The sequence below is a fragment of the Astatotilapia calliptera genome, chromosome 15 (genome assembly GCF_900246225.1).
Source record: "Astatotilapia calliptera chromosome 15, fAstCal1.2, whole genome shotgun sequence".
Taxonomy (NCBI): domain Eukaryota; kingdom Metazoa; phylum Chordata; class Actinopteri; order Cichliformes; family Cichlidae; genus Astatotilapia; species Astatotilapia calliptera.
The window spans coordinates 38,529,651-38,557,229 of NC_039316.1; the positions used below are offsets into that span (position 1 = coordinate 38,529,651).

Genomic DNA, 27,579 nt, shown 5'->3' on the forward strand with positions numbered 1-27,579 from the left:
TTGCAGGTGTCGTGTGGTTCCAGCTGAGCAGTTCACTCACGAGCTGTTAGACTCGTCTATCTGATGTTTGACGCCATCAAACGGCCGCTTCGCTTTCCGTTAAACGTCTCTACCTGCGCCCAGGGGTGCCCAACTCCAGGCCTCGAGTTCCGGTGTCCTGCAGGCTTCAGATGTGTCCTTGATCCACTACAGCTGATTTAAATTACCAAATGACCTTCTCAACAGGTCTTGAATTTCTTCAGAGGCCTGGTAATGAACTAATCGTTTGATTCAGGTGTGTTGACCCAGAGTGAGATCTAAAACCTGCAGGACACCGGCACTCGAGGCCTGGAGTTGGACACCCCTGCCTGCGCCGGAGGCTGCGAGGTGTTCAGACAGACAGGTGAGGAGATGTCTGCAGTCAGGGAGGTGACAAAGTTAGGCTGAGCCACAGACACACGGCAGTGAGACTCGTGATTAAAAACCTGCACGAGTTACATCCTTAACTATCCACAAACATTAGTGATTAATGACCATCGTAGATTAAAACGCTTAATGAGGACTATTGCAAACAATGTGCTTTTATTTTTTATGGTGTTTATTTTCATTAAAGTTTGTAGAGTTGATGTGGAGGTTAAATAAAATCAGCTGTTTGAATCTCTCTAATTGTCTGTGATGATGTTGACGTGGTTTTTGTTTTGTCCTTTATTACTTCCATTATAAATCTCAACTTCTTCCTTTATGGAAGAAAGTTTATTTTTATGATGCTTTTTCTGGTTTCAGTTCACATAAATTAATCTGTGTTACTTCTGGTCTGTGATATTTAATTGAGTGAAATAAAACGTATCAAATGCAACTGTGTGAAATAAACAGGAATCCCGTTCATCATAATGATGACATCTACTGTTTGCTGATAACTCGTATAAAATGAAGTCATCTCGTTTCAGAGGCGGAAATTTACTGAGCCACAGGAACAGCTTCAGAAACTGATTCGGGACTTTGAGCATATCGTTTCTTTATCTGGCTTCTCTTAGTCTAATATTACCAATCACATGAAACTGGTTATGAAATTGATTAGTCGTAAGTAACCCACAGCGCCTACACACTGTCACATGAGCTGGCGCGAGGTCCCTCTCCTGATTCGCTGCGTCCCCGCCGCGGCAAAGATGCCTTGAGTTCGGCTGCGCTGTCTGTTATTAAACTGCCTTCCGTCGTGCAGTTTCCGTATTTGTTTGAAGTGTACAGATGAAGCTATGGATGAAATATTGTACTGTTATGAAATGTGACAGTGCAATGATCAGATTCACGCTATAGAAGTGTGGAATCATTGTATATTAAACTGAATTCAAATCGAAATGGACATTTTCTGTCCCTGCAGGTCAGATGTGTTTGTTGTTGTGCTTCTTCATATTCACCCCCCCCTTCATCCTGTCTTTGGATTACGGACGTATTTTTTTCCCGTCGTGAAACTGAGCCCTAAAGAGGAACTCCTGAAAACTGACCTTCAAAAGGAAATGAACAGGCATTTAAAAGTCTTTTGCACAGCGATTGCAAGCAGTGAAATTAATTGTGGTACATGTATTTATCCATGTTGTGTTTTGTATTTGTTTTGTTCCACTTCCGCTTTTTCCCAATTTGTTCAATATATTTTTGGTTTTCTTTGGCAGATTTTCTGTGTCTGGTCTCATCATTCACACCACCTGGGCTCCATTCTGTGCATCAGTCACTTACATCCACCCGCTGCATATATAGCTGGACTGGTGCTTTTTCGTTTTTATGGGCCGATGTTTTGTTGTTTGTTTGTTTTAGGGTCTTTTTTGTAACGGCATAAACAATGAAAGGTGGTGGATTGGCTAATTGGTCATGATCGACTCTGGGCTGGATAGATTACAGCCGATGAGGTCGAACTTTGAAGTTTCGCATTGAGCTCAAAAGGAGCAGTTTGTCCCGGACTTCAGCTGGAATAGAAAAAGACACAAAGCTGCAGTTATTCTGTCTTTGCGCTGCAGCTGCCTCCTCTCCTCTCATCCTCTCCTGTTTCTACTTCAATCATGAAACTGATCAATGATCAGCTGATCGCTTTTCTCTTGTTTGTTTATCGCCCACTTTGCGCCAGAAAGAGGAAACCAGCGGATGTCGCGCTAAACAACAGCAGCACCTTTAAGCTTGATCAGCTGTTGTTAGAATTGATTTAATATTAATTTCTAGTATCAGCTGATGTTTGCTGGAGCCACAGCTGTAAAGCTGCTGGTCATGATGTCATGCTCAAAAATGTTTTGTCTCACTCTCATTTCTTCTTGTTGCGTGTTTAAGCTCTACTTGGAACCTTGTTAAGATCCAACCATGCAAAATCTGATCTATTTATTAATGTTTTTGTTGCCATTTTTCAAGTGGTCTTTAATGTTTGATCAGGACTGAATCAAATTTGATGTGTAACAGCGCCATGTTGTGGCCAAAGAGAGTAGAAAAGAACTACCATTGATGATCAGGTGAAACAGAAGTTAAAGACAGTAGTTATGGACACTAAAAATGAATTAAGCATTTGTTTTATTACCACGATGGTCAAAGGGGAAGAAGAGTGAGCTATCAGCTGGGCAGTGGTGGATAAAATTTGGCCAGTTTTAACCCAAAGCCCACAACACAAACGCACATACCTGTAAGAATGACACAAACAAACCTAAACAACTGTGCAAAACGGCACCAATAAAAAGGTCAAAAAAATAAATTTGACACAAACCTGTAAATAAATAAAATCTGTAAAATATATACATCTTTTAGGCTTTTCCAGAAAGTTAAAAAATAAAAGAAGCGTTGGCTTAAAATAGGCTGGTTGCCAATAAGTGTTATGAAACTGAGTTCAGATTCACTCTGCAGAGGCGACAGATGTGTCACAGTCCAAACACACCACAGTGTGAGTCCGAAGAAGCTTTTCTCTGAGTGAACGCAGTGCGCGTCTGAGGTTGTAAGTGAGTAATTATATATCAGAAATAATAATATATTTAAAAACAGCAACAACAACAAAACCCACTAGTATGTATTGTAAGTGTCACCTGGCAGTTCGCTGGTGATTGGCAGAGTGGGTGCGTGGGGTGAGGTCGGCGCTCTTCTGTGGAAAAATCCAGAGGCGATTAACGCTCTCTGGTGCGAGTGGGTGTATTGTTCGGTAAGAGACTTTTGCCATTTCGTTTGGATCACTTATTGTTGTAGGTGCCGATTTTTAATGCGTGTTGTTGGACTTTTTTAGTGTGACCACGAGTTTTAATGGAGGAATTGATCGACTGCGCGCAGGGAAACCGATCGTTGGTATATTTGTTTGTTTTAGTTCTGTGATTTTTGAATGGTTTAATAAAACGGATATTTTATTTGGTAACATTTTAAACCATAATGTTGTTTTTCAGCTGTTGTTGTGCTGCCTCATCTGTCCTTTTGTCGTTCTTTTCATTGATTTGTAATTTTGTTTTGGTCCGTGCAGCCTTAAAGGCGGTTAATGCTTGAGAGTGAGCCGTGTGAGGACTAACCTCTCTTTTTGTTTGTGCCACTTCCTTTAACATCAACACATAGCGCTGATTCCCAGCTGTGCTGAGACCTGGATTGTTTGCCGTCTCATGTGCAGCGGGGATATCAGCAGGATGTGTTGTAAGTGCCGTCTGGAAATAACTGGGAAAACTATGTTTAATTAATGTAACAAATTATCAGTTTATTTCTTTGCCCCTTTTATTCGGTACCTTTGTCCTCGGTTACAGTATTTTTCCCCTCATGCGCGGTATTTGCACAGAGGTGGAGCCGCGCATGGACTCAGACTGACTGGACGCAACATTGAGCAGTTGCACCCTCTTGTGGCTGAAGTTGGTATTACATGAAAGTGCCCTTCTAACGCAATGAATTCGCTTCAAATCTCAAAAAGCCAAATCTGATGAGCTGCAATCTCACTCACACTGAGCACCTTTAAACATATGTTGGTAGAATATGACATGCCAGCATGTTTTTGCACTCTTACACCTCTGAGTTAAATTTATTTTCTAATTAGTAATTTTATTTGACTTTTTTTTAGTTTCAGTTAATTTCTAGAGTGGATTTTATTTGAAACTGTTTAGTTTTACTTCAGTTTTTATTAGTTTCAGTCTCTGTGATGATTACTGTAAGGAGGGCATATATCAGAGGCAAAATAAGGAAAACCAGTGCAGGTATTATACTATGCTACAATATTCAAAATACTTTATTTTAGTTACTTTTAGTAGTAATAGTAGTTTTTATTTAACTATAATAACCAGGCTCTGATATTAACATAAACGTCCTTACATCACAGGACAGGAACCTGCCCGAGGACCTTCAGGCTTTAAAATTTGAGTCTGAACTTAAGTGAAAGTTGTTGGGTCATTGGACGTTCAGCACAAAGACAGTTACATCTGCAAACTCAGAGACGAGTATTGGAAGCGATTTGTGACAGAAGGACAGCAGCAAGAGTGAAGGGGAAGTCATTTAGTAATGAAACAGGAAACGGCTTACCTCAATTATATGGATAAGATCAAGACAGACAACTGGTGCTTAAGCAGATTTCTTTACTGAAACGAACACATGACTTTTTACAAAATGTTTCGATGATAATCTGGAAGTATTTTCATATTTTCCTTCAAGAGGAGACGACGAGAGTGGACCGGTCTCTCCTGTGTCGACAGGTAACATCTTAAAATGACATTTACACAGAACAGCTTTTACAAAACAACAACAAAATAGAATTGAAAGAAAATCCCGTCCCCACTCGCTCTCGTAAAACTCTTTTGATAGTTTCTGAATAAAACAAATTCATTCTGCACCGGCCTGATGGAGACGAACTCTGTGACGCCCGAGGCTCGGCCGGGAGGAGGAGGGGAGCACACAATCCATAAGACATCTTATAAATGTACAATTAACATTCTTAAACATTAACAAATTTAGCACACAGCTGTTCAAATGTCCTCGCAAATTTAAATAAAAGTGCAAAGCACAGTTTTCAGTAGGAAAGAGAGGAAACAAAGCGCATTAAAAATCCAAATGGACTCTTTAAAATTCATCTCTATAGTGTAGAAAAAATAGAACATACATCGGCAACCTCGACGGCTGCAGGGTCACTGCAGACTCTTATTAACGCAGAGGCTGCTTTCTCAAAGCACCTTTAATAAATAGGCAGGTAAAAACATGAAAAAGCGAATTTCAGTTCTGCTAAATGTGAAGGAATGCAGTTAATGACAAGGAGGCAATTTCAGTGAGTTAGATGGCACCGCTCCCAAAGAGAAATAGGTCATCAGTTTCTGTATCCTGCAGCCGGGAATGCTGGGAAAAGTTACAGGGAGATTCTTTCAAACAGCATCAAAGTAAAATCCTCTGAACTCTGAAATATTACACTTATTAGTCTTTTCCACATACAAACTTTACGTGGTCGTGTTGCTCAAGTATATTTATTGACAAATTTAAGCATTGAATTTATTTTCTTGCCACCTGTACTGGGACAGTCCTCTCGCCCTTATAAGAAGTTCAGCTGCTACGGTTCATCTTGTTTTCCCTTCCTGACGCCTTCACAGGGTCCTTGTTGTACTAAATATCAGTGCGCTGCTCCTCCACAGAGGATGTCACCCTGCTGACAGACTCCAGCTTTGCTGTTGGACTGCAGCTGCTGACGACCTACTGCAAGCTGAAGGGACACCAGAACCAGTAGAAGGTGTACTGGTTCATGTGCCACTACATCAAGCTCACTGAGGATGTTAGAGCTGAACGAGGACTACCAGCTGCAGTCCAATGAAACCAAAGTCCACCCACAGGAAGAGGCTCTTTGGAGAATCAACAGACTTCACTGATATGTTGTTTATTTGTCCCCAAGTACTTGTAGTGGAAAACATTTAGTTTACTGCTGTTACTGAACTCGAAACGCCATAAAAATGCTCACTATGTGTCTAAAACCCGTCAGATTAGGAGTCGTCTGATCAGAGTAGAAATACAGGTTATTGACAGATTTAAGGCAAAGTTTTTGTTGGTACTGATTAAGTCTCGGTACAGAAACTCGGGCGTTCCAGCTGCACTACAGATAAACACTGAGGTTGCAGTTTAAAATAATCTCCTTGTAACAAGATCGCCTGACAAAGAGGTGATCAGAGTGTCGTTGGACTGAACACCAGTCCAGATGTGCTGGAAGGTTTGCCAGTGAGAGTAACTGTGTAACCTGCACTGTGGCTTAATAGACTCCTGTTTCTATTGGGTTAAAGGGGGGGGGGGGGGGTTGGGGATTTTTCCAAATGTCATCATTGGGAAATTTAATTCTCCAACTCTGCAAATCATTTACATCTGATCAACCGATTGGCTAGTTTAGCTTGTTAACGAGTGATGAATTACATTATGCAACAATGTAGCCCCGAGTAAGAAATCTGGCGGTCAGCGAGGTCTGATCACCTGCTTGTTAAAGTGAACATTTGCCTCGGTTCAGGCTTCTGTCACAGACGTCACAGATCAACAGTTTCTCTAAACCTTTAAAAATACCATCAGGACAGCTTGAAGAACCTTCTAAGGTTGGGAACTGTCCCGACTCTTCAACGTCACTCCTGCATCTTTGAAACGCTATTTAAGGAAACAAATGGTTTCCTCTGACCACAATCTGTGGTAGTACATGAGCCTCACAAGCTGGAAGTCTGATGGTTTGTGGCAAATTTGCACATTCTTATGAAGTTGATCCACTTTTAGTGAAGTAGGGGGTGCCGTTCATTCTGTAACACTGTGGCGCTGCTGCGTGCAAGCAAGTTGTGTTCAATTAGATTAGCATGGCAGTATTTCAGTCTAACCTCCTCAAAGTTTGAAACCCGGCAAGTTTCAGGGGTAAAGTTTTTAAAAGCTCAATCAGTTAACCAACTGATCTTTTGAGTAACTGGTAGAAGAAGAATAAAGTTAATTCAGCTCTTCGATCAGACTCCTTAAATAATTAACTGTAAACGTTAAGATGTTTGATGTCTCTGCGTTTCCACTGCTGCAGCTAACAGCAGGTGTGAGCCGTCAGCTGATTCTGAAAATACAATCGTTTTGCAATAGTTTCAACTCTAAACACAAAAACCCTCAAAGAAGCTGCTGCTGTCAGCAAAAATGGAAGATTTCTGCACTTAATGTTAAACATCTCCATAAATGACCTTTAAGACGAGAAGTATGTCTGTGATGCTCGTTCTCAGTGTGAGCAGGAAGTGCTCAGCCTCCCCCCTCAGAAGCTGCCTGCCTTACTGCTGTGGCCCTGGCTTCAGTGACGCTACCACATATTTAAGAACCAGTAACTGGGGAAATATTTCTGTGAAGGAAATCTTGGCGTGCACATATAGCACCAGCCCCTTCCACACGCCTTCCTTCAGTAAGTCCAACTGTTGGAACAGTTGAGTGTTTTGGTTTTTCTCTACTGTAGAGAAGAGAACTGGACCAGTGGCAAACACAGGATGTGCAGTCAGGCGTGTTTGTTCCTGTGCTACAACAGTCGAGTGTAGGGTAATAAATCATCAAGTGAAATTTAAGAGTGAACATTTTGGACGATGCTGGTCGTTCTAACGAACTCAGACAGTCAGAAACTGTAAATCCGAGCGTATAAAAAGTTGCTGACCTGTTACTTGCCGGGCTCAGTGTATCACAGGCACTAATGGTAAAGGACAAAATGAAATAAAGCTGAGTTTGCTTTAAGCTTAGATCAACACTAAGGAGACTGAAATGTTTAGAGCAGATTCAAAACCTCATTTTTTTAAATTGACATCTTTGTGTCAAAATGCTACTTGACTGATGTAATGCTTTTTGTTGTATTGCTTCCTTCTGATGCGTGCTGCCGGGCGTGGATTCAGCCCGTCTGTGGACTTGTGTGGAAAAAACTGAATGAAACAATACTGCAGTTTCCTCGACTTACAGACAGGAGAGGAAAAAAGAGAACAGTCCAAAGCGGGTCCTGAAGGAAGTCATCTGGAGCTACACTCTCTCTGCGGCTAGCTGCTAAGTTAAGGTACAGTGAGCACAGTTCAGTCTGTCAGTGCTGCTGGTGAGTGGGTGGGCAGACAGGAAGTGGCCGTTACTCCATGATGGCTCTGTAGATCACAGGCTCGATGTAGTCCCCCCTGTAACGGGAGTTGATTACTCTCTGTCTCTTTGACTCCTGAATGATTTCCTTCTCCTCGAAGATCCCGTCGAACCTCATGTCCGATGCTTTCGACTGTAAAGAGATGGTACCGTCACTGAAAGTGCTTCTTCATTTTGATGAACTTCCAAGTAAACTGAAAGGAACACTGAATGGGACAGACGGGAGAACGTACCAGTCTGGTTTTAACTCTCTTGGGGAGTTCTTCATCCAGACTGTAGACATCATCTCTCTTGGCTGTTAGTTGTGATCCGTCCTCAAATTCCACCTGCAGTCCAGAAACATTGAGTCAGGACACAAACAGATAACAACATTCAGCTTGTTGAACAACGTCTTTGCAATCTGCCAGAAGACGACTGCCTTTAAAGCCGAGCAGGTGACTCGTTTTATGTGAAGCTGTAAAGCATTTTGATTTCTTACTACGCGTCCAACCTACTCTGAAAATATTCCCCAATCAGAAATACGAGGCATGAAGGAGATGTGCTCGCCAGCGAACGCATCCTTCCTTACTGGAAGTCAGAAATGGTTCCCGCCTGCGTTCCCGTCTCTGCTGTTACACACTGAAGAGTTTTTTCTTTACATGATTAAAAACTGGAGAAAGAAGACAAAAAAAATCTTACCAGGTACATTTGAATGACGTGAGCTGCCACAAACTTGGCCCCGTACACCAGGCCGTCCGTCCATCTCACCTGAACCACCTCACCCTGCGGCGGTGGTCCAAGCTGAGCGCAGTCTCGGTTCTAACAGGCAAAAAACAAACCAAGTTCAAAGAAACGTGAAAGGAGGATAAATATCTGATGCAACCTGACATGAAATATGGCAGTGTCAGCTGTTCTGATGCTCGGGTCAAGTGTGAAGCACTAGATGATGTTTGGATTACTCCAGAGGCTTATAATCAGGAACTGCTGTGTAACATGATTGTCAAAGGTGTGTGGTGGCTTTAAGGCGAGCACAGGTGGATGAACTGTCTGCCTGCAGGGACAAGCTGTGAAAATATCCCAAATATAGTGCAGGGTTAAACCGCTGCCGTCTACTGCAGTGACACACACGCTGTGGATAACTCAGGGTGTCGACGTGCATTTACACGTCTGAACAAATGTCTGCTAAAAGAAAGCAAACACACGAGCATCGCCTTTGACATCCAGCACAGTTTGCTTCATATTCATGGCTCATACCAGCTTCACAGTCTCACAACGAGTGGTTGTTGTTTCACAGGCTAACCAGGAGGCTGCCCAGCGTCTTCATCATCTTCATCATGACCACACCACTGTATTACACTGGCAACATTTCTGAATTTAAGGTTTTTTTACGTTAACTTCCTTTAAACAGTTTCAGCTTTGCCGGTTTTAAGCTAAAACTGTTAGCTAATCTCTGCGACTCACTGTTTTGACGCTGGGATGTTACTGCCAACTAACTGCTGTACAAAGTCGACATCTAGGCTTGTTTACAAGGATACACAATATATGGACACTGGGTCCCTTTGCCACATGAAACCAGCCTTTACAAACACCTGTGAACGAGCTAACGGCTCACTGGCTCTGAGCGCGGTACAGTAATGGGACGCCATCGCTGCAGCGAGTCAGGTTGTGAAGAGGGCGGTTCAGCCTCTCCACACCAGCAGGCAGCTTATTGGAGACAGCTGATCGACATTTCCTCACATTAAGTTTATTTAAATTCTGTGTGGTCTCCTTTATTAAAGAGACCACTCCCTGAGAGTATGTTTAACCACTTTGTGTTCTTTACAAAATGAAAAGACGTAGAAGGTAGTGGAACGTACCACGATGTCCTCGGGGAAAAGGTTATCGCTAAAAGAACCATCGTCAAAGTTGACCTCGTAGAACGTCTCTTTGGACAGCTGCACCACGTCACACTGGTAGTAGCGCCCATTCTTGTGCTTGCATATGACCTTCTGTCCCACGGTCAGCTCGTGCATGGCTGCCTTATTGCGCTGTCAAAGGGAAAAAAGTATTTTTATGCGTGCGACTGCAAACGGCTTCATAAATCTGATATTTGGGGAAGTTTGGGGTATAAAATAACGTTTGTTTGTTTTTACCTCAATCTGAGCGGGACCTTTGTGTCGACAGCAGGTAACGTGTACCACAAACGGCCATTCATCTGGCTGCATCAGCACCCCGGCGGCCTGCGCACAGGTGGGGTGATAGGCGGTGGGGCAGCGCCCGTGAGAGCACTGCACGCAACAGCCGGACGCCTTCTTCATCCGCTTCTTACAGTAGTAACATTTCTGTTTGAAGTGAAAGAAAATTCGTTTTAGTCTATGAAATTATTTTTTATTAACAAAACTTCAAGGAACAAACTGCCCTCATACCAAGTATTAAATGTACCTGGTAACTCATCTCCAAGATCTTCCCTCTTCTTTCACACATTTCCATTTCAAACATATGAACAGTTACGGCCACATCAGGGACACTGTCGTGTCACTAGAAGCTCCCTTGTACTTGGTATTTAACAGCAGGAACTGTCTGCAAGTACGCCATAAAATTAGTCCCCCCTAGTATCTTGGTTCACATAATATCCTAAAATCAGTAAATTGGTTGATAACAAAGTGACGCTGAGCAGGTGACATGAAAGCACTACTACCAACATACAGAATTCATCTTATGTGCCATCATGTTAGGAGCTACACTGTCAGGAAATCTAAGATATTTTAACCTCTTTAGAGTTTAACCGTAACACAGCTGTTTTTCTGCTATCTCGAACAACTGTACTGTATCTAGCTGCATCATGACTGTGGAGGGGCGTGGTCTGCAGTGCTGCTGCAGGGGAGGCGGACGCACCTGAGCGGCATCTGCAATCACACCTGGCCAGCTTAAAGTCTGTACTGGGTCCTGTCTGTTGTCAATGTTGTTGGTGTGTGTGGCTGCAAAGCTGGAGCCATCTGTGTGTCACAGCAACCGTGCAAATAAAAGTAAATGCTGAAAAGCATGAATGTGTGGGCAGGTCTGCTGTGGGTCGTTTCCAGGGGTGCCAAAACCCAGGATGGGGGCACGCCCGACCCAGTACTGGGCCAGCCAGGAGAGGAGCTGGCCCAAATGGGGACCACGTGGAGGGAGCAGGTGGCAACAATGGGAAGAACTGCAGCTTAGACTGGGTCCTGGCCGACGCCACCCACACCCGCGACCCTCGACTGTGTGGGAGTGCACCCGCGCCGGCCCCTAGAGTGAGACCAGCCAACCTGTCTTTGCACCTGTACCCACTCCTCGGGTAGGAGCGGCTGGTGCCCGGCAGTGGCCCGACCCGGTTTCTTCTCCCCGAAGGAGGGTAGCCGAGCAACCTCCACCCCCACCACCTACCCAGCTGGGGCCAGAGGACGAGGCGCACGAGGGACCTCACCCGCCGGAGATGGAGGTCGGGGCGTGCGAGGGTCCTGCTAAGCCTGAAGTCGGCATGCTGGCCAGACCGGCCTCACCTCCACCAGAGGCCTGCCCACCGGCCGCCCGCCAACCCGTCTGGGAGCCTCGGCTCACGGCCACACCTGCCGCACCGCCACCTCCGGACCCACCTCGTCACCAGCGCCGATGGATACGCGGGCGACCACCTGAACTGACACCTCCCCGTCGCTGGGCCAGAGTCCAGACGCACCTGAGCGTCATCCGCAATCACACCTCGCCAGCTTAAAGTCTGTACTGGGTCCTGAAATGCTTCTAATCACAATCTGTAGCAGACGACTACATAAAGAAACCCGTGTCACACTTTTTAGTGTCATCTCTTCAGAACAACAGTGTTTCTTCTAAAGAGATATAACTAATGATAAACTGCTGTCATCTGTGTAGAGGAAGTGTTAAACGTCCTAAGATTTCAGCTTCTCTCTCTGTTCGTGACATTATTTGTACTTGCTGGTATCTTTGTTTTGTTCACGTTGTTTGTTTGGAGGCCGCACTTTCACTCTAATTAGCAGCTTTCAGACTCGAATTTCCTTCTTCATAAAAATGTGAACTTACCAGTTTGAATCTCTGCAGTGGGATCCCACTCAAGTCCACAGGACTTCTTTCTGTGATGTTGACAAAGCGTGCCTCCAGCACAGCAACCGCACACAGCACGTGTACCCACCTGCAACACACAAACACACCCCCACAAAGAGGTCACACCCGACCACAGGCAGCATCAGTTTGATGTTGTTTGTTTTCTTCATCTGTTTTTATGGTTCTAATTATCCAAGCAAAGATACAGCAAAATGAATCAGATGGCAGGGGAGTCAATTTTGTGCGCATCATCACACAAAACAATGAAGTCAAGTCCATTACTGAATCACACCCACGTTTCCCCACTTACACTTTACTTGCAGGCCGTCTAGATGTAATAAGGGCCTCCAGGCACCAAGATAGCAACTCATTTTAACATTTTAATGTTTTCTTTTTTAAAATAACCGTCTCACAGACTGACAAAATCCCCACCTGATTTACTCAAGAATAATCCCCTTGAATTTATCTTTCAGTTCCTGCTAACATACACGCTCTTATCCTTCCAATTTCATGATTTCCTACCACCTGGCTTCTTGGCCAGGCCCTGAATGATATTCAACTTCTTGCGGAGACAGAGATCTCATGTGGCTGGTAAAAGCTACCTGCTGCATTTTCTCTGACAGAAAGAGAGGAAAATAAAACAAGAGGATTTCTGTTTCTAAGAACAGAATTTAATCTCGAGATGCACCACATGATCAGATGTGCTCACTCACTAATGTATCTTAAATGACTTACTTGTTATTGTTGGCTTTCTGCAAAGCTCCGCCCCTCAATGAACACAGGCAGCAATTCTACAAAAAAGAGCGAGACGATCAAAATGATGAAAATACAGAACATCTGGTAGCTAACATCTAAATATGGATTTAATAAATCAATGTTTAAGGACCAACATCTATGATGTGGTTGGAGATATCAAACACAATGTGTCTGATCTAAAAGTTTATTCAAACACGTGGGAGGTAAAATTAGGGACCCAATGGATCTGTTCAAGTTCCTCACTGTCACATTACAGCTTAAGTATTCGTCTTTTACATATTAATGAACATCTGTTACAGTCAAGTCACATTAAGTTCACACAGTTGTGATGAAGTCAGCCTGCAGCAGTTTCAGGTTCTGTCACAGCAGAGCTCAAGAAAAGGTGCAAACCTGAAAACGACTGCACACACACTTCTTCCTCTCCGTGATGAATTTTTGAAACACTGAATTTATTTTCTAAACTGTGATGAACGAGGCAGTTAATTCAGTGTTTAATCACATGATCAAACATGACAACCACACATGTAGACAGAAATATTTCAATCCTGATGAATAAATAACAAATACTCCATCTCCCTCTGTCTATATATCGTCCCTGCCTGGGGACGGGACGGCAACGGGGAGCCAGGATGACGGGTCAGGGGGGAGATAACTGCTTTATTTGTGTGTGTGTGTGTGTGTGTGTGTGTGTGTGTGTGTGTGTGTGTGTGTGTGTGTGTGTGTGTGTGTGTGTGTGTTGTATTCATAAATAGTAATTAGTAGCCTAATCCTTTCTTCATTCAGCAACCCTGCACTACCAAAGTGTTAGAGTATAAATCTAATGGACTCAAAGCAGTCTCTCCTTCGAGTCTCTATTTATAATAATGTGTTTCATGCAGTGGTGCATATCAGTACATTATCAAGATGCAAGCTAATTATAAACTGATGTAGCATTTAATGTATCTGATTGTTTTAGGCAAGTAATCTTTTGCTTGTAACTCCAACGGTATCAAATGATCTGCCTACAAGTTGTAAAAAGTGACGTTTTTCTTCTCTCTGGTGTAGAAAACAGGTAACTGTAAAACCATCACATCTACTAAATTAATATAATTCAACACCCTTAAAAAAAAACACTACACGTTAATTAATGTAATTCATGTTACACGTTAATGGTGCAAATAGTGATTGTGTAAAATATCTTTTCATGATTTGGAATGTGGGACTTGTGAAGAAGCAGGATGGACAGTTCCACTTTTAGAAGCCGTTAGGAAACAAATCCCTTGACTACCAACTGGATTCATGCTAACTTGCACGGCTCGATAAAGAGTAAAAACAGCCACAATTATTGGCTGACCTCAGTCATGGCGTTGGCCTTGCAGCGTGCACACTTCCACTCCTTGTTCACACTGGCTGGATCGACACCGTAACAGGCTGGAAGATAGAAATGCAAACTTTGAGACGTCAGTGAAACACTGAAGAACTATGAAAAGCTTTAATGATTCCATTTTTATAACATGATTAATAACTGATGATATGATAAATGCTGTGTATGAAATGTCCTCTGTTTTGTTTGGCCTTTGCATCGGTTCAAACTCGTAATGAAATGATTACTCAGGAGCGTAAAAGACTTCATATTCTATTTTGTTCTTTGAATTTAATTCCTCGTTGTTCTCTGGTCATTTCGATAAACTATTTTGAAACAAAAATTCTTCTTCTCGCTGAAACATCATTTGTGCGTATAGTGGTCACACTTAAAGACTCGTTTTAAAGCAGGAAAAGCCTCTGATGAAAACACTCATATGTCAAACAAGGCTAAGTTAGATATAAACTAACACTCCTACTTGAAGAGTGCGTGTGTGTGCAGGCGCACATGCGTGTACTGACATGCATGAACTCTCACGCTGCACTGTGAGCAACTGATGAGGAGACTGGTTCCATCTTCTTCCAGACGAGGAGTGACCGGTTGCTCTTCACACTCAGCGTCGTCCTCTGTGGTGGTGGTGAAACACATCTCAGGAATCAGAGGTTTGGTTCGCATCCGCTCCCCGGCCACCACCACGTGCGTGTCGATGCTGTTCGCACACTCAGTCTGACAGCAGTCACAACAAACACATGTGGACTCTGTTAAGAGTTGCTGTTTGTCTCTCGAAACACACAATTTACTGCTTTCATCTTCAGCCGCAGAGGTTTAAATGCTCCGTAATCTTACGCGCCCTGATTAGCTGTCAAAAATACTATTTTTGGAGTCGCTCCATATTCAAACCTGATTATGATCAATCAAACATCTAAGAAGCAAAACAGTCACACATTAAGGTACAGCGCTAATATTAGCAGACTGGAAACCAGTACTGAAGATGAGATGTTTGTAGGATGAAAGAAGGGAAAATAGTTGAGGAAAAAGGTAAATATAGATGATATGACACGACATTCAGTCTATGAATGGAACGTTTGAAGATTTCACAGATGACGGACTTTTGTTTAAAATGGAAAATCTGGAGTCTGTTCAAGTTTGCACGAACAGCCATAAAGAGGATCAATGCCAAGTACGAGAGTTGGACTGGACGAACATATCAACGACAGCCCTAATTTTGGGGGGGAAATTAGTTCGTCCATGTTTGAACTTCTGTGTTGTAAACGGGCAAATCAGTCCGTGCATGATTACATTGCCCATCAAAAAGTCTGCGCGTGCGCGAATGTATCGCCCATCGTCGATTATTGGACTGACAGGTGTCGGTGGGAAATCTTTACATATGGCCCGACACTACCAAGTGCATTCATTGAATTCATGTAGATGCAGTTTGGTAAATGAAGTTGCCGTGAGGCTGGATTTACTCTGTACTGTGATGTATCAGAAGATACAGTCTGGACCAATTAAAACAGTGTAAACTTCCCATGATGCAACTGTTCTGATAAAAATCCCTTTTAGCAAACCTCACCTGGCTTGGCTCATCTCACCAAAGAACACTATATTACTTGCATGTTCAGATGCTGCGGGGGCCTGTACCATATCTGGTTTTGTCTCGGTGGACTGGTGAGGAGCAGGTCTGCTCTGCTGCGAATTACCTGGTGGTACGTGTGGAAGAGCAAACAGATGGAGCAGTATGGAGGCTTGGAGCCTATTCGCTGGTTGTACTCCCTCTCTTTCTTCAGGTTGGGTGGCCTGCTTTGCCACAGGTGAGCCAGAGGCTTGGCCCAGCCCTCACCCTCCACACCCCCTGCCTCCACTGGGGGCGGCTCTTCTGGAGTCTCTGAGGCACAAAAAGCAAAGACAACACATTTAGCTAAAACAGCATTAGGAATGACAGAGGCCTGGTTTGTTTAGTTTCACTAATCTAATTCTGTTATTGGCTTTGAAGTCAAAGGTGGCTTAATTACCTCTCAAATATAAACTACATGCAGATAATGGGACCTTAAAGTGTTCAGACACACCTTCATCACTCATGCCGTCTTTTATGAGTGGATGGTGTCCTGGAAGCTGCCCAAGGTCAGTCTCAAAGTCTCGAAGTCCTGCCATCGCTTTTGCCACCTGCTGGAGAGAAACAGCATTTTCAAAAGGCCACACAGCTAGTTTGCAGTTGATCATGTTTGCACCATATATGCATCATTCTCCAGAGGCCTGCGCCTTCATCATTTTAGGGTGTTTTTATATTAATAATATCTGAGCATGAAAGTAAAAAAGGCTTACACACCACTAGATGACGAGACTGGGCTGCACCAGAATTCTTAGTTAGCGATGGTATAGTTAAAGTAATGCAGTCGTGGAAAGTAGCAAAGAGTGTTGATGGCTGCATGTATGCATTTGGACAAACACACGAACCAAAGACTGGAGAAAATGTTTAGAACAGTACAAAGATCACACATCTTGGAATGACAAGGCCAGAAAAGTGCAAAAACTACAGCAGTGGGTAACTTACAATGTTAAATACATGTCCACTCACTGCTTTGCCAACATGACAGTTGTCCTCCTCGGTTTCATGGTCGCTATCCTCACTCGTCTTCTCCTCTCTGTACAGCACTTCTCCGTCGCCGTAGTCTCCTTTGGCATAGCTGTGGACGTGCAGGACGTCTGCGGGACTCAGCGTCCTCTGAAACACTTTGCTGCAGCTGTTGTCCAGTGGAGGCTCCTCGCTTCCAGCGGTCTCCTCAGCGCCCAGAGAAACCACCTGGTTCTCAGTGGACTCGGGAGGAAAGACCTCCATAGCCACCACGCAGTTCTTCTCTTTTTTCAGCGGACTTCGTCTGTTTGAAGTTTTCTTGGCATTGGCTTTGGACTGAGCTTTAGGCTGGGGTTTGGTCCCTTTCTCCTTCTTCACCTCCTTGACTTTCACTGTGTCTGAAAGAGATTCATTGAGATACACAGACTAGCACTTTGCCCCCAAACTTTTACAGGACATGGGTTCAGTGTGCCACAGAGTCTTTTTATAATCTTCACTTTATTTCACATATTCAAGTTATTTTTACTTCCAATAGTGTTAACATGCTGCACAGGTCATAAACAAGAGGTCTTTAAAATTTTAATTGTAAGTGGGCTGAAGCAGTTAAAAGTAGTCTAACATAAACGCTGTAATTTGATTATTTTAATAAACATGTAACTTGGATGCTGGCGTGACCACAGTGCTCACGTCTGCTGTTGCTCACAGTGGTCCAAGTGTCGGCTCAGGGAGTTTGTGTGAGGGAACATTGGTGTGAAGTCTGAGGTACCTTTTTCTGCCTTGCTGGTCACTTTAGTTGGAGACTCCTTACGTGACAGCTTGGCCTTCTTTGGCTCCACCTCCACCTCCTTTGGCTCCACCCCCGCCTCCTTTGGCTCCACCTCCGCCTCCTTTGGCTCCACCTCCGCCTCCTTTGGCTCCACCCCCGCCTCCTTTGGCTCCACCCCCGCCACTGGCAGCTCAGGTTTGACATCTTCAGAGGCTTTGACAGCTTCAAGCTGACGTTTAGTCCCAGTGTGAGGCTCTGGACTGATACTTGGGAGAGCAAATCGAAGACATGTTGGACAGGACTCAAAACTAAACCGTGTTTCTCAAAGACTGCCGCGAACAAACTAACAACTCCGAGTGAGGCTGACATTAGAGGTGGGAATCACCATACAACTCGCGATACGATATTATCACAATACTTAACGCACGATACGATATTATTGCGATTTTTTAAAAATATTTTGCGATATTTAAATTCTGCACATAAAGGTAAACTTTATCAATATTCATTTTATCTAATATCAAAGTCTCGCACTCAGTCTTTCTCTCATTTCAGTTTTATTGTTGACAAACTGAACGGTTTGTATTACAGTCTAGTCCATCTTAACTGAATGCAACCATCTGGTACAATTATAGCTATTCTGAACTATGCAATTTATGAAAACTATGCAGCCCCTTCAGCAACTGAAGAATTTGAAAGTAAATTTAAAAAAATATAACTTTACATTAAATAAAAAAGTTTTAAACTTAATTAAAATAAAACATGTCTTAAATTAAAATAAGTAAACTGTCATGTTTATTGCTGCCAAAAAAAAAGTTAAACACATTTGGACAGTGAAGGAATGTCAGGATTCTTGCTCAGAAAAAGGATCAACGTGCTCTGAAGTCAACATGCTCTGACTGCAGAGCATGTTGACTTCAGAGAAAAAGTTGTTTGTAACAAAATATCGATTTCTGCTGTCCCTGTATCGATACATTATTAGCAAACAAAATATCACGATACTACACAGTATCGATTTTTTCCCCCACCCCTAGCTGACTCCGAGTGAGGCTGACATGTGAGAGCAAATCACATAATCTGTCACAGCCTATGCTCAATCACTTCTGGCAGAGCCTAAAGAGATTTGTGTCAGTGCTGCTCCTCTGAGTGGAGACAGAACCACCTCTGTACTGGAAACAGTCTGAATCACTGCAATCTTTAAGCTGAGAACATCTGCAGTGACTCAAATTTTCATCTTTATGGTGGATGCATGTTTTAATTCAACTAATTAGCTTTAGCTGATTATTGTTATTGTACTTAAAATTGGTTTATATGCCATATAAATAGTTTGGGTAAAGATTTTGAGCATTTAACAATGATTTATTACGACCGGTTCACATCCGTATCAGAAAACTCCGTGAATATAGGAGCAGTGGGTTAGTAGTGACTATAAATCAGACCTTTTGTCCTCCTGGACAGCAGTGTTGGGCTCCTCGGATGGCACCTCAGCAGGACTCTCCTTTGAAGGTCCGATCTTTTTGTCTTCTTTCAGAAACTCGGCGGCCTCCGGCGTGGGCTTGGAGTGGTCGATGGGAGCGTTGTCTTTCCCTGCCTTCCACAGCTTGTAACGTTCAGGTTGAAACTTGCGTACAAATACGTCCATGGAGATCTTCACCATGTCCTGCCGGCATGAACACTGAGAGGAAAACACTCTTAACACACTACGAAGTTGATAAGAATTCACTTCACTATAAATAAACCAGCTGTGGAGTTATACTCAGTGCCGTTCAAACGTCGTTATGTACCAGCGTTGCTTGTTTGCCGTAATCGATCCATCGTTGAGTGGCAAAATTAGTTGACTCGGCGCAGTTGAAGCCGTGGTTGAAACCAGCGTGATAACCAAACGGGAACGTCACGATGAACTGCCCGGCCTCCTGAGTGACCTGAGTCGAGAACAACACAGATCAGTATAAGATGAATGTTTTATTTTATTTTTTCTGCTTATCTGTTCATCACCATTTAGTGTTGCATGTAAGACAACGCAAATTAAATAAAAGATTACCTTTTCAAATGGTATGCCATATTTTTTCAGGATGAATGGTGAAATTAAAGTCATCTTGTGGCGCAGGAAGGCTTCACAGCCCTGGACGTTACCTGGAAAGAAACCTGGAAACAGGATCTCATCAGCAGCGGTGCAGTTGGGCCTCGTTGGCTCTTTTTATTTAAATGGTTTAGTGTAAAACAGTTATGTGGGATATGTAAACATCACTGCCGTTACAGTCTCTGGGGTGCTTTCTGAGTGTACACTGGACTTCCCCTTTCATACGGCAGTGGTAAAATCGAGCTTCTTTCACCTCAGGCAGCTGCAAAAATAAAGCCAATTCTTTCGCGGCAGCACTTTGAGACAGCGATCCACGCCTTTGTTAGCACTCGGCCGCATTACTGTAATGCACTTCATGTTGGGGTCAGCGCATCATATATTACTCAAAATGCCGCAGCTCGTCTTTTAACTGGCACTTGAAAGTTTGAGCACATTTCCCCTGTTTTAGCTTCACTTCACTGGCTGCCATTTCTTTTAGGATTCATTTTAAAATTCTTTTATTTACTTTTAAAAGCTCTCCATGGCCTAGCTCCATCTTATCTCTCTGAGCTGCTACAGCCTTATACACCCACCCGCTCTCTCAGGTCAGCTGATCAGCTGCTCCTGCATGTACCCAGGACTGGGCCTAAACTTAGAGGAGATCGTGCTTTTGCTGTAGCAGCTCCAAACTGTGGAACGAGCTTCCTTTAGAGCTCAGACAGGCCACTTCTTTACCTGTTTTTAAGTCACTCTTGAAAACCCGCCTCTTTACCCTGACCTTTGACACCACGTGAGATGTTGGTTTTTATTTTTATTTCAGTTGTTTTTAGGTGATTCGATGCAGTTTTATCTTGTTTTTGTTTTAATTTTATGTTTTATGTGTTTATTTTGCTGTTTTCTGTTATTCTATTGTTTTAACTTATTTTCTGTACAGCACTTTGTTCCTGTGCTGGGTATTTTAAAGTGCTTTATAAATAAAATTGGATTGGATTCATACATCTACACATAATAAGCTGAAGTCACTTCAGGCATCGACTCTGTGATCAAGCAGCTTAAAGACAACAATAAGGGTTCTGTCACCTACCCTTGGCGAGCCTTTCCAGACGTTTCCCTTGCTCTGGTGGGACGACGTACCTAAGAAGTAACAAACGTACAGAAATACTGAAAAAGGTGATTGTGACGTTTACACCAGAGTCAAAAATGCTCCAATCGGTGGATGAGATCCCTGCTTCACTTTAAGTAATAACTACATGAACAGAAACAATAACTGAATGTTTTCAACAGTAAATAAACAAACAAAGACATTTTTAAAGGATTTTTCTACACTGTTTTGTAAACTGGCTGCTTTGGCAAACAGACTTCTGCTAAATACAAAAACTAGATATGTGTTAATATTCACTCGTTCAAAGAAAGGTGAGGTTTGTCAGTGACCCTACCAGGACTTTGGCTCTCCAAAGTGCAGGTAGTTGATGCTATATAGATCCATGTCTTCTGTGTGCCACGCAAAGGCGCTCTTCCACATCCCAAAGTACAGGTAGGGCGTGTTGACACCCTTGATCTTGATGCCACTCTCATTCTCCACAATGTCCAGGATAGTGTTGAGACGACCAATGTTCCATTCAGTCACATCCTGCAGAGGAAGGATTCACACAGGCTGCAAGTCAGGACAACTAACCGTATGTGTGAAACTGATTTACCTTTAACTGATCAGGAAAACTAAGGAATGAAGAAAGATGTGAGTTTGTGAACATAAAAGTCTCTTTTTTTAATCTATGAGAACAACCGCATCCCAGTTTATCAATTTAGTAGTGCAGCTAGTAACAAGCTAGCTCCAGTGTATAATATGTGGTTGTATTTTCCCATCAGTTTGCCTCAATTCTATCCACACGTTCCTCCACAGATTCTCTCTTTCCATGAGAGATTACAATTCGTTGGACCCCAGCTGGGAACGGTAATCTTTCTGATCTTGGAGTGCCAGACTAGTCCGAATCTGCAACAGGTAGAGCTGCTTCATTTGCTCTGAGCTCACCAAGGCTGCAGAACAGAGACGGCAGTCAAGACACTGAACTTGAAGATAGGCGCCGGAAGAGAGGTTCTCTGAGAGCCAGCTGATTCTATCGCTCAACGATTTATCACAAATACTCAGGTAATAACACTGGCACAGGAGGAATGTGTAAACTACATTTTTTAACAACCCCACCTGTCTACCACAAACAGAATTTAATATATTTAAGTTCCATGTATGCAGCCTATCACCACTCACTGGATCGTATAGCGTTCCACTGACATCAGCACCGTAAAGTGGAGGGTTAAAGGTCAGGTTCTTCCAAAACTTCCTCTCCAGCTCGTCAAAATCCACGTATCGTGGGCTGCAGAATCTACAGAGAGAGATATTCAGAGAAGACTGAGCAGAGGTCACAGTCGCTGAAACCCATTCATGCAAACTTTCATTGAGTAAACTGACTTGTCCATGTTGGAGGTCTTGCGGAAATCATGGACAGTCATGGGCTTCTTTTGGATGTTGTACTGTGTGAATAGTCCTGACTGGCCGGTAACCACCTGCTGGATGGGAGCGGGAATCACCAGGTCATCGATATCATCATAAGTCTTTCTGGGTTTCCAGCCTTTAGGAGGAATAACCTGCAAGGAGCACAGATGAGAGAAACTCAGGGCAACAGCAGAAGGAAAATAGTGAATTTCTGGAATTAGTATCACACTGAATTTCTCACCCCTTTTACATATTATCATTGATATTATTATTATTATTTAAAATACATTTATCTTCCTGTCTTAAGTCTTTTTTTCTTTTTTTTTTAACATATTTTAACAATTGATGGAAATTGTGTAGACAGATACCATTGTGTGTATGTAAAGATGACACAGGAAGTACGGCTATGAATCAGTGCACAAGTTATGTTATTTTAATGAGTGACTTTACAGGCATGTTAGCTTTAAACAATAGCACAGGAGTCTCAGACTCCTCTTACATCTGCCTCTTCAGAACATTTATATGGCAACACAAATGTTATAAGAAACTATTTAAAGTAACTAAAAGGATGATAAAACTCTGAATATGTCAACATTGAACACGACCAGTTAACCTAACTTCCTGTTAGGTTCATGTTTTCACACTAAGAGCAAACTTTCAGATGTGATCCTCTAAACACTAATGAACAGGAAACGACTGGCTTCTGACTTGACTTTGTGCTTTGGTTCAAAAGTCTTTAACAGCTGTGGTACAAAGACATTCGCAGCGTTTCTCTGCTCTGCTAAACAAAAAGTGACAAAAAGACAGAAGCAACTTACTTTTGCCATCCCAGCTCTGTGCGCTCCTTGTGACTCCATAAAGGCAATGTAACGTCCAAAGTCCTTGAACTCCTCTTTGGAGGGGGTGAATGTCATCACCCTGCAGCCCACACTTTGGGCTGGCGTGTCTGTGGTCATCTTGGGAGTGTTATTGTGACCTCAACTCTGGAAAACATAAACACGATTATGTCTGTTTGCCTGACAGTTAAGCATACATTCAGACAATGCAGCACGCTTAGCATCAATGGAGCATCTGTGGGAGCATCCTGGGAGTAACTCAGTTTCTTTGTTGTGACTTGCCTTTAGCTGATGTTGCTCTTTATTAACGTTAGTTGCTATGCATTTTTTTTAATCATGTGCTCTACATTCATATACACACAAAGTGAAAATCTGCACAGCCTGTCAGTTAAGTACAGGAAACCATTCAAGCATCTTCTCTCATATATTCTAACTGATCTGCCGCAGTGATCACAAACACCACAATCAGTGACATTCACCAGATATCCACCATCCCCACAGGTTCACAGTTCCTCTTTTAAGTCTGTGACCACGTCTGAACCCCTCTGTGCCATTTAACAGACTTAACTGATCATCTCAAACACACTGCCAGGTGATAAAACCAGAACATCAATTTTTTAATACAAACTTGAAAAACAAACAAAAAAAAAATACTCTGTGTAACTTTGGAGCCAGTTTAACTTTTACATTACAAAGACTAATGTTATCTATGATAAAACCTAAAACCTTCTGAAATCAGCACACAGGAACAAGGCTGCTCAATTACAGCAAAAACAATGATTTTGGTCAATTATTTACTGTGATAAGTCATTAATTTGTCAAATACCCAGTTTTTATGGCCTTTAAAATTTTTTCTTTGTTTATAGATGATACCCTTTAACTTTAAAGAAAAGTCAATAAAAAAACTACATAAATACATAAAAAAGTCAAGCTCACAGGGACTGATTGTTGCCCGACTAGTGGGTGTTTTGACCACAAAGGCCGTTTCGCAAGAGCAACTGTCAATACCTGCTGGCCCACAGCTTCCACAGTGGGATCTCTCTGGGTGCAGACAAGGCCTAAAAAAGGCCCAGACAGCAGCAGACTCACACACCTCAGGAGAGATGCTTGGTCTCCACACACAGAACTAAGTAGAGCTGAAGCTAACAACCAACCAAAATGCTTTATATAAACACACACAAACATTAATGATGCTACAGATCCTTTCTGCAACTTTTACTTCTGAAAATATTGCGTTGACCTGAGGCTGTATCTGGTCTCATTTTACTACAAAGACAAAACAAAATCTTCAAATGAATATGAAAAAAAAAAAGAGTAATCTTATCCTGATTAGCTTGTTTTCATAACTGTTAAAAGCCATAATCATAATTCAAATTAAAATCTCTACACAGGATGTAATAAACCACAACCTCATAGCAGTGCTGGGCACTACAGTTTCAACAAAGGCACCACAACCACACCCAGTAACAATTCGCACTTTGAAGCATTTAAACTAGAAATAAATGCTTATTTGAGACTTCTCGTGATAATTAATTATATCAACAAACACAGTTTCGGACATATCACCAAGTTGAACTATACCAAGCATCGCAGCAATAACTTCTGTGATTTTACATTATTGTCTGCTTGTGAACATTTTCCTAACTTCATGAAAACTGAAAACCTCTCCTCAGTCAAAAGCACTCCCAGCAAAACATCCACCCAGACTGGGACCAGAACATAAACACACGGATCCCAAACACCATCTACAGCCTCGTTTCAGGTTTGTGAATTCAAAAAAAACTTTAACCAAGCCTCCACCTTTAGTAATAACACACAATAAACTATATTTGATTAGTTTATTCTTTAACAGAATAATAACGTAAACTCCCGAAGTAATTAGTTTAACTGAACAATGTGTATCACAAAAATCGATTTCCGATTACACACATACTCAACTTTTAGCTAAAGGCAACGCTGCACTCTGTCTTAACGGACTTTACTGGAAGACTCGGAGATCCTCTGTGATTGGACACAGTCCCGACTCAGTCTTATCTTCGGCATGTGATTGGCTCAGCAGAACGTCACTCACACGTGGTAGCCCACTTACAGCGCATCTCCTCGGAAAAATATTTAGCTAGTCCGCTAGCTAAAATGCTATCTGCAGCATAGCTTGTTCTGCGACCCGAGAATTAAAAGTTAAGTCAACAAAAATCAAAAACACCCTAATGTTCAAAAGTAACCACTAAGTAGCCAACATTTACGGACAGCGCAGATCCTACCGTCAAAACTGGTAGAAGTTAATAGCAGAAGTGCTGCGGACTCGGAGATCTGACAGCTGCTAACCAACTAGCAAACATGGCTTGTTGCTCACCGTTAGTTTCTCATGCGCAAACTTAACAGTTATTTCTGCTCCCCTCAAAGTGAGCCGCTTCACAAGTGACAAACTTTAACTTACACACGCTGAAATGAAGGGGAGTTGTTTGCTCTCCGATCACAGGTAACAGAGTTGCAATACGGACAACATCAGTCCGGCTAGAAAAGACAGTCCTCCATTATTACAGTGACGCATGCCCAGTGTGTGTTTGTTTACACAGCGCATATGAAGGCGGGGCTACCATAGTCTCCCAGCTAATCACAACGCCCTGTGTTTCCAGACCACGCCTCCTGCTGTTCTGATTACGGACAGCTCAGCTGATGAAACACCTGTTTCCCATTCTGAGATATTAAAAGTAAGTTGAAGAGATTCTGATGTTTTATTTTAATGTCACGGTTGTGAGAGGCCAGCAGCTTTTTTTATGTTCATTTTTTCACATTTTTATTGTGGATAAACCTTTGGCCTTTGATGGTAAACTGATGAGAACCAGATTGTGAGGCAAGAAGCCACTGGGTAGGCTTCCACTGAGATCAGTTACAATCTGTGTTTTGTGTGGAAATACAACTAGCATTAGTAAGTAAATGAGCTTTGAGCTTTTACATCATCCTGATCAAGGTGCCTTGTGCCAACAGTTATAGACGACAGGTGGTTCCACCGACAAAAAGTACTTGCTGCTGGAGTAATCAAGGAGTTGCACAGTCTATATGCATCCCCAATTGCTGTAGCAAGGGGGGAAAATTGCATAATCAGGATGTATATTGATTACAGACCATTCTAAATAAGTACAAGAACCCATGATGCCTTAGACTCAGTGGTTGGATGCATCAGTGAGCTTGATGAGACAGTGTACCAGGCTGTGGTTGACTCCTTTGGCACGCGGTGTGAGGAGAATCACTTACAGCTCAATGTGATAAAGATCAAAGAATTGACTGTAGACTTCAGGACCAGGAAACCTGTGACCTCTGTTTCAATCCAGGGGGTCGATGTGGACATCGTCGAGGACTATAAATACCTCGGAGTACACACGTTTAGTGAGAGACTGAGATTACACAAATGCACCACTGAACGACATAGGAAATCATTCCTGCCTGTGGCCATATCCATCTCCAACTCCTCTATCTAATGCACAGTACACAGTGTAATAGCTGCACCCTTTTGCACATCCTCCACAGTAAAATAACAAATAGCAAAGCTTTACAGTTTAATGTAAAATATCAATCGTAAATATTTCACTTCTGTGATATTCTGTATATTTATAATTGAGTTATTTGTATATATTAGAGCTATTTCTTATATTTTGTTAACTTTGAAATTTGTTCAGTCTCTTACTGTTATTGCCTTGAAGCAACTGTAACCACATAATTTCCATAGGTATTAATAAAGTTGGCGGCACGGTGGCACGGTGGTTAGCACTGTTGCCGCACAGCAAGAAGGTCCTGAGTTCAATTCCACCATCAGGCCGGGGTCTTTCTGTGTGGAGTTTGCATGTTCTCCCCGTGTTTGCGTGGGTTCCCTCCGGGTACTCCGGCTTCCTCCCACCGTCCAAAGACATGCAGCTTGTGGGGATAGGTTAATTGGATAATCCAAATTGCCACTAGGTGTGAATGTGAGTGCGAATGGTTGTCTGTCCCTGTGTGTCGGCCCTGCGACAGACTGGCGACCTGTCCAGGGTGTACCCCGCCTCTCGCCCTATGACAGCTGGGATAGGCTCCAGCGCCCCCCGTGACCCTGAAAAGGATAAGCAGAAGCGAATGGATGGATGGATTAATAAAGTTTTCTGATTCAGATTTTCAGGAATATGATTTGAAGGTGTCCACTGACAAGTTCCAAGTTTGTAAAACTGTATCCAAGCACATTTGCTACATTGTGTCTGCCACCAGCCAAGAAAAATAGAAGCAATAACTTAGTGGCTCCAGCCTACTGATCTTAAGACCCTATAATCCTTCTTGGGTTTCTGTATATGGCTGTTCCTTCTGAATTATCAGTGCTTTATTATCAGTTACTCAGTTTTTGTGCGAGTCTTGACAGTTCTGACAAAATGCTGTCTTCCAGCACACCGAGGAAAGCAAACTCCAGCACATAGGACCATCTATTTTAAGAAATCAGAGCCTTTTGGACATCACACGTGGCCTACGTCCTGGCCTTTGCTGACCTGAAGTCCTATATACTGCATGTAAACTGTATCTTGATGCATGCTCAATCATCCAGCTAAGTAAATCCCCAAAGTTTGATTCTGTTCATTTGGATGTAGCGTTTTCAGTGGGAGAAAAGTTTCGTCACCCATCCAACTCTATCAAGAATACCCAGAGAGGTTCTGGAACTCTGA

General features: G+C 42.7%; 1 protein-coding gene across 3 annotated transcripts; it reads right to left on the reverse strand.

Moving 5' to 3' along the window:
• Positions 1–4,518: 4,518 nt before the first annotated feature.
• On the reverse strand, positions 4,519–25,458 carry kdm4aa (lysine (K)-specific demethylase 4A, genome duplicate a). 3 transcript variants are annotated; one of them, XM_026194276.1, is made up of 22 exons: positions 25,335–25,458; positions 22,880–23,044; positions 22,038–22,213; positions 21,837–21,951; positions 21,010–21,203; positions 20,658–20,707; positions 19,556–19,659; positions 19,299–19,436; positions 18,954–19,189; positions 17,515–17,780; positions 16,752–17,146; positions 16,243–16,342; positions 15,877–16,061; positions 14,698–14,902; positions 14,168–14,244; positions 12,814–12,869; positions 12,058–12,166; positions 10,152–10,340; positions 9,876–10,046; positions 8,719–8,838; positions 8,274–8,366; positions 4,519–8,173 (listed from the first exon to the last, which is right to left on the reverse strand). In XM_026194276.1, exons 2-22 carry the CDS (start codon positions 23,015–23,017, stop codon positions 8,033–8,035), a joined length of 3,258 nt encoding a protein of 1,085 aa, XP_026050061.1. In that variant the 5' UTR covers positions 23,018–23,044; positions 25,335–25,458; the 3' UTR covers positions 4,519–8,032. The 3 variants fall into 3 exon arrangements, with proteins under 3 accessions (XP_026050061.1, XP_026050060.1, XP_026050062.1); XM_026194275.1 differs by having other exon boundaries at positions 16,728–17,146; XM_026194277.1 differs by lacking the exons at positions 4,519–8,173; positions 8,274–8,366; positions 8,719–8,838; ... (1 more) ...; positions 10,152–10,340; positions 12,058–12,166 and having other exon boundaries at positions 14,714–14,902; positions 16,728–17,146.
• Positions 25,459–27,579: the final 2,121 nt, after the last annotated feature.